Genomic DNA, 7,043 nt, shown 5'->3' with positions numbered 1-7,043 from the left:
ATTAGAAGTGGTTTTATACAAGTGGCCTGGTGACAGCCAGGCACACAGCTAGGCAGGACCTGGCACAGAGGGCACTGTAGGCTCCCCCGTAGCCAGTGTCCTGGGTTAAAGAGGTTTCTACCTGTGATAAAACAAGACTGGCACTGGCTTTGATTTCTCACATGGGACCAGGTGAGAGGATGGCTCCTGCCAGCTGAGCTGTTGGGCCCACCTCCAGAGTCTGGGAATAGTCCTATCGCTCAGGTTCTGTCTCTGAACAAAGAAAGCACAGAATACTGTTTGAGGTCGGGGAGGCACCATGTTGCTGACTCAGACTTAGGGGATAGATCCTAGTTTTCCATTACACACAGAGGTTCAGGGAACCTGTCCATACTCCTATAGAGGAGAGCACCAGGCAACTAGTTCAGGGATTCTGCCCTTCCCTTTGCAGCCTCCCATTCCCTCTAGACTGCCAGCCATCTGTAAATAATCATCCTGGGGAAAAATAAGAAGCTCTGGCCCCTGGGGCCATGGTTCCTCCTGCAGCCAAGCCCACCTGGGAATAGCCCCGCGTCCTACATCTTGGAAAGGATGGAAGCTGCCTCTGAATTAGCATGGAGTCTGGAAGGGTATCTAGGAGGGACAGCCCTAGGGAGAGATCCTGGCCACATGTATGCAGGGCCATCAAGATGACCTGTCTTCCCAGAAACCCCCTCTCTGATTTTTCTGTGTTGGATTTTCAAGCATCAATTTGAACTCTTAAGCATCTCCCTTGTGAGGAATTAGGTGGGCTGTGTGTGTTTGGTTTACAGGACTCCTGTACCAGCACAGAGGACTAGGATCCAGGAAATCCCCAAAGAGTCTTCTTCAGCCCAACTGTCCAGGGGGAAAGGAGCTGGGGAGGGGTACAGGTATGTATTTGGAGACAGAGGTTTTCCCCTACCCTGTGTCTCAAGGGGAGCATCAGAATCCTGTCTTATTCTAGTTCCAATTCTATCCAGAGAAAGATGGAATGACTAGCTGCTCGGACTCATACCCTGGCAGGGAGGTGCCTTCTCTCTCTCTCTCTCTCTCTCTCTCTCTCTCTCTCTCTCTCTCTCTGTGTGTGTGTGTGTCTCTCTCTCTGTCTCTCTCTTTCTCTCTGTCTCTGTGTCTCTCTCTGTCTCTCTCTTTCTCTCTGTCTCTCTCTTTCTCTCTGTCTCTGTGTCTCTCTCTGTCTCTCTCTGTCTCTCTGTGTGTGTGTCTCTGTCTCTGTGTCTCTCTCTGTCTCTCTTTCTCTCTGTCTCTCTCTCTCTGTCTCTCTCTGTCTCTCTCTCTCTCTCTCCTCTTCTGCCCCTGGGAGCATCACCATTGGGATATTAAAACTTCATAGGAGGCCAGGGCCCAGGGCCAGGAGAACTTTACACCTGGGGCTCTTAGATTCTCACTGCACACATCTGGACAGCATCTGGTCCTGACAGGTGTGCAGAGTCTGAAACCTCCCCCCCCCCCACCCCGTGCACCCGCACCACACAGAAAAAAGCTGGGGAACAGCTGGGGGGATATGGGATTCCTGCTCTACACTTCTCCAGTCTTATTCTATCAGCAGCATGGTCAGCCAGCCTCGCTTACTGGCCTCCTAGGTTACCTCTCTCTATCTTCAAAATCCTCTTCTGCTTCCCAGGGGCCTACAGCATGCACACACATCCAAGCTGTGATGGCTTCCTTTGAGTGATTGTGAGATGAGAATGGTGATGAAGAAATGCATGGGTTAGACAAGGTGACAGATTCGTGGATGAATATATGAACAAATGGGTATGTGAATGGGTGAGTGAGCACATGAGCCAGGCATCGTAGCATGGGTATCCTGGGAGAATGAGGTACCTGGGTGGAGGATAGTCCTTGGAGGAAGAGTAACAGGAGAGCCACCCTAGCTGCCATAACAAGGGACCACAACCAGGCAGCTTCACACGGGAGAATTTCCTCCCCCCGACCCCCATGAGGAGTCTGAAGTCAAACAGTTATCTGGCATGTTCCTTCCAGAGACTCTGGTGGCCATAGGTTTTGTGTTCTGTGTTGCCATGTTTTTCCTGCAGTGTTCCTGCACACTCACTGGCAGACAACCCTCATTACAGTTATCAACTGACATCTGCAGTCCTGGACACCAGACCTACCTGGGTGAGGTGGCAGAAGCACCTGACCTCTCTTTGGTGTCCTTCTGAATCTGACTTGAATGCTGGGATCTCAGGATGTTGTAAAGGTGGCAGCAGTCAAGCCGGCCCCAGCCTTAGCAACCCAGAGCAGCTTGAGACAAGTAATTCCACGGTGACCTTCAGGTGGTGACCATGCTGAGATGGCCCACGGGGGACACCTTGGGTGGATCTTCTAGCTTCAACTTTGCCTAGTCTCCACTATGAATCGGGACCTCTGAGTCTCTCAGGAAACCTGCTTCTGAGAGTTCCACTCACAGAGTTTTGAGCCATCCTCTAGAGGAATGGCAGAGATTAAGAGGTGCTTCAAGTCAAGCCCCAAGGCAGGGGACACTGTAAAACAGAGGGCAGTATATGCTGTCCACACATGGGACATCCTCCTTATAATACCTCCAAATACCATCTTGTTCCTGTCTGTGCATGGAGTACCACATCGGCTATCTGATGAGGCTTATTTATAGTTACAGCCAATTACTCTATTGGTCCTACAAGTTTTGGTTCTCCCCTTGTCTTTAGAGCACCCTTTTAAAGATGGGTGACTATATATACAAGTGAATATCAGTTTACATATCCCTGGGAGGACACCACAGTTTTAACAAGGTGTGGGGTAGGGCTACTATGAAGATAGCTCAGTCAGTAAAGTTAATTATACACAAGAACTCAAATCCAATCCCCAGTACCTACATAAAAAGTCAGACATGGAAGAACTAGAGAGATGTCTCAGTAATTAAAAGCAGTAGCTACCTTTCCAGAGGACCTGGGTTCAATTTCCAGCATCCACATGGTTGTGTAACAGTTACCTCTGAGATTGAAACATTGTATCCTACAGGGAAGCTCCTTAAACAGGAAGGTTAATAAGGGTAAGGAGCTTCAGGAAGTCCCTGAAACTAACCAGATTCACTAGGCCCCTTACTGCTTAGAGTCATCCTCAGACCAAAAGAGGAAAGCTGCCAAGGAGACTTAAGATCAGACCAGCTGCCTGGAAAAAGCAAAAGCCAATTCCTCTCTCTGGAAAACTTTAGACCAACTGAATCACTTGGAATAAACACTCTCCAACCTATTGAGCTGTCTACAGGTTGTGCAATGTGCTTCAGGTTCCAGCTTTTGTGGCCTGTCACCCATGCTGGGGTGGCATCTGGGATGTAGCTGTCTTTGAGTCATTTTATGCTCTGGTAAGTGACTTCAACAAAACTCATGGCTCACCATTGGAGTTTGGTGGCATCCATACTTTGGTCTGCCGTGGAATCCCTATCCTGAGTGAGAAGATATGTGTATAGCATCTCCTTAGGTGTGTATAGCATTGTCTTGTCACACAATGATGGCTCACAACCATTCACAACTCCAGTTCCAAGAGATGTGATACTCTCTTCTGAACTTCTGCATCAGGCACAAATGTAGTGCTCATCATACATGTAAGCAAACACTTGTACATGTAAAATAAACATATATAAAATGAAATATCTAAAATGATAAAGTCAGTTTTTAAAAATCTGACATGGAGGCTGTATGTGTAATCCTAGTGCCACAGAGGTAAACACAGATTATTTCTGGGGCTTGATGACCAGCCAGCATAGCCTAAGTATTAAGCTCATGAGGGACTCTGTCCCAAAATGGGAAGTGGACAAGCTCCTTGGGAGTGAGACCCAAGACTGGTTTCTGGCATCCACATGCATGTACACTGTGGTGGTTTGAATGAATATGCTTGACCCAGGGAGTGGCACTATTAAGAGGTGTGGCCTTGTTGGAGTAGGTGTGGCCTTGTTGGAGGGAGTGTGTCACTGTAGGGGTGGGCAATGAGACCCTCCCCCTAACCACGTGGAAGCCAGTCTTCTATTGACTTTCAGATGAAGATGTAGAACTCTCAGCTCCTCCTGCACCATGTCTGCCTGGATGCTGCCATGCTCCTGCCTTGATGATAATGGACTGAACCTCTGAACCTGTAAGCCAGCCCCAATTAAATGTTGTCCTTATAAGAGTTGCCTTGGTCATGGTATCTGCTCACAGCAGTAAAACCCTAACTAAGATATATACTTATATGACCTGTACATATAAGCACACACACATACACAGAGGCAGGGAGGAGAGGGAAGGGATCATAGGAGTTCTCTGTTTTCCTTTCCTCTGTCAATTATGTTTGGGAGAAGTCCACCAAATGCCTGTGGAAGTTTCCTTCCTGCACCAGCTAGTCAACCGTTACTTTATGGACAGCGGTTAACTTTGTTTCCAGTATTTTGGCTCCAAACAATGATGTGATAAACATCCTTAAAAGTGAAAACCACAGTCACCAATGGATGTGTAGGGAGCCCTGAACTGTTATTTGCTCCCAGATTCATGGCCATCACCTCCTGTAACAGACAGAGGCCCCACACTGTGTTGCTGTCTTACCTAGCAGGGAGCTCCAGGTGAGGACTCCTTGAGCCTGTGGGAAGGGTAGCATTTAGACCTGTTCCTCAGCTTCCTCTTGACTGCTGACTGCTGACAAGCTCTCAATTCCCCAAGACTTCCGAGTAGGGTAGAGCCTTTGGCCTGTGACCCAGGGATCTCTCAAAAGAAAGAGCAGGGGCAAGGGGTGTGGATAGAACCATGAGGATTCTGCCAGGGGCCAAGAGAAATGGCTTAGTAAAGTCAAGCTGGTAAGGTGGAAACTGGAGGATCCATGACCAGCAAGCCTACACCAGGTAAGGGCAACACCAGGTCCTAGCGAGAGACTCTTGTCTCAGAGCGCAAGGTATGGATTCTCCTGAGGAAGGATAGCTGAGGTAGCATGGACACACACACAGACACCCATACTCAGACACACACACACACACAATGCCCATGCCCACAGATATAACATGTACACATGGCCACACACACAAACACGCACGCAGACACAAACTCGAAGACACATAGTCACGCACACACTCAAAAAAACAAGTCTGCTATTTCAGAGAAAGAACTGAGCCCGCCACAGTCAAATGCATCACTATTCATCTTTAATTAAATGTGGTGCTGAAGGCCATGGGAGAAGCGCTCTTCCCATGGGTGTCCTGTGCAAGAGACACTGCGGCTACCGGGACCGCCCAGCCCTTCAGAAGCACCGTCTCTGGACCACAGACACTCCAAACTCCCTGAAGTCTGCAGCAGTGATCCACATCTGCTTAAAGCTGCTCAGAGACGTGACAATGGAGGCCCCGATCCACGTGGAGAACCAGCGGTCGGGTGGCGCCGTGATTTTGATGGGGACCCCCTTGGAAGCCAGCTGTTCCAGTTCTTTCAGGAGCCTGTCATCCAGTCCCTGAAACAGAGTGCTCCCGCCCGACAAGACAATCTCCCCAAAGAGTGTCTTCTGTATGTCAGCATCACACTTGGCTATGCTGTTGGATGCCATCTGTGCCAGCCCTGGGCCATGGGTGCCCAGCTGGTCTGGCGAGAATAGGACTTCTGGAGCCTGGTACAGCTGGTCTCCGATGTAAATGACATTCCCATCGGGCAGTTTGTACTCCCTCAGGACGTCTTCTGCCCGCCGAGAGAGCTCCTCCTCAGGCTCCAGGGCCACGTAGCACAGCTTCTCCTTGATGTCATCCACCAGGCCCTTGTCCAGTGGGCATGGAAAGGCTCGCCCACTGGCCAAGAGCAGCCGGGTGAGGAGCTCTGTGATGTCTTTGCCAGCCACGTAAAGCTTGCTGACTGCATGAGGCAGGGAATAACCTTCAAAGATAGGGACAGTGCAGGTGACCCCATCCCCACTGTCCACCACCAGGCCTGTGACACAGGCAGAGGAGTAGAGCGCCAGCACTGCCTGGTCTGACAGGTAGAAGGCAGGTACATCGAAGGTTTCAAACATCACCTCTGCTGTCTTCTCGCGATTCTCCCTGGGGTTCAGAGAGGGTTCCGTCATGAGCACGGGTCGTTCGCTGGGCTTCACACCCAGTTCCCATTCGAAGAGGTGTCTCCAGAGCTTCTCCACGTCGTCCCAGCTCGTGACCAGACCCCGCTCAATGGGGGCGTGCAGGCGCAAGGCCTCCTGTTTGTACAGGGCCTCCTCCCCGACAAAGTACTTCTTCTGACCGGCTCCCGTGGGGGGCGCCTTGAACTTCAGGTACCCCACAACGGAGCTGGTGACGTGACGGGGCCCAATCTCCCCAGACAGCCCTGCCTTACAGAGTCCAGATCCGTTGTCAAAAATCACAGAGGAAGAATCTAATACCAGTGGGTTAAACATGTCTGCGGCAATCCCTTCTGGGTGACACAAAATACAGCCAGATGAGCTTTCTTGGGCCAGTTCGTGTCACAATAGGTTGCCCTGGAAGTTCACAGGATTCCAGGGTTCCTGAAGGCCTCCCAGGCACAGCTAGCAGACCGACCCCAGTGCCCGGGAACCCTCCATCCTCCTAGGTGGTCTGTGTTCCTCTCAGGAGACTCAGACCTGAGAGGCCTTTTTCAAGGGTTGTTGCCCGATATGTAACAATCCAATGAAGTAACAATTGTCCTTAGTGGATGTCAGAGTCCTGCAGTAGGGCTCTGTACACTGGTATCCCCTCAAGGGTGAGGAAGTAAGCAATACAAGTCCTGGGTGATATTGATAAGCCTAGGGACCTTACCTCAGAGGTCTCATTCAGAATGGGGCAGCCTGAGAGGCCTACCTTATAAAAGAAGACATTTCAATTCCCAGATTCAAGGGACGGTACCTAGCAGACCCTCGGGACATTTCTTTTTGAATACACACTAGTCCAGGAAGCCTTCAGGAGTATCTCTTCACTCTGTTAGTTGACTCTGGTTCTCTATGCCCATTCCAGTTCAGGTCAGGTCTCTCTCTCTCTCTCTCTCTCTCTCTCTCTCTCTCTCTCTCTCTCTTCTCACTCCTCTCTTGTCTCTCCTCTCTCTTCTCTCTTC

At 50.2% G+C, this 7,043-nt stretch overlaps 1 protein-coding gene across 1 annotated transcript; it reads right to left on the bottom strand.

The window, feature by feature from the left end:
• Nucleotides 1-5,126: 5,126 nt before the first annotated feature.
• Nucleotides 5,127-6,557, bottom strand: Actrt2 (actin related protein T2). Its single transcript, XM_028758008.1, has one exon. It carries the CDS (start codon nucleotides 6,370-6,372, stop codon nucleotides 5,239-5,241), a length of 1,134 nt encoding a protein of 377 aa, XP_028613841.1. The 5' UTR covers nucleotides 6,373-6,557; the 3' UTR covers nucleotides 5,127-5,238.
• Between the last annotated feature and the right edge of the window lie 486 nt (nucleotides 6,558-7,043).

Source organism: Grammomys surdaster, unplaced genomic scaffold, assembly GCF_004785775.1.
Source record: "Grammomys surdaster isolate TR1022 unplaced genomic scaffold, NIH_TR_1.0 126185, whole genome shotgun sequence".
Lineage (NCBI taxonomy): Eukaryota > Metazoa > Chordata > Mammalia > Rodentia > Muridae > Grammomys > Grammomys surdaster.
Note: the sequence above shows the minus strand (reverse complement) of the source record. Positions and strands in the feature narration are given on the sequence as shown.

What these genes read in the sequence shown, in the direction of transcription:
- Actrt2 (XM_028758008.1), bottom strand. Translation starts at nt 6,372, where the DNA reads ATGTTTAACCCACTGGTATTAGATTCTTCCTCTGTGATTTTTGACAAC.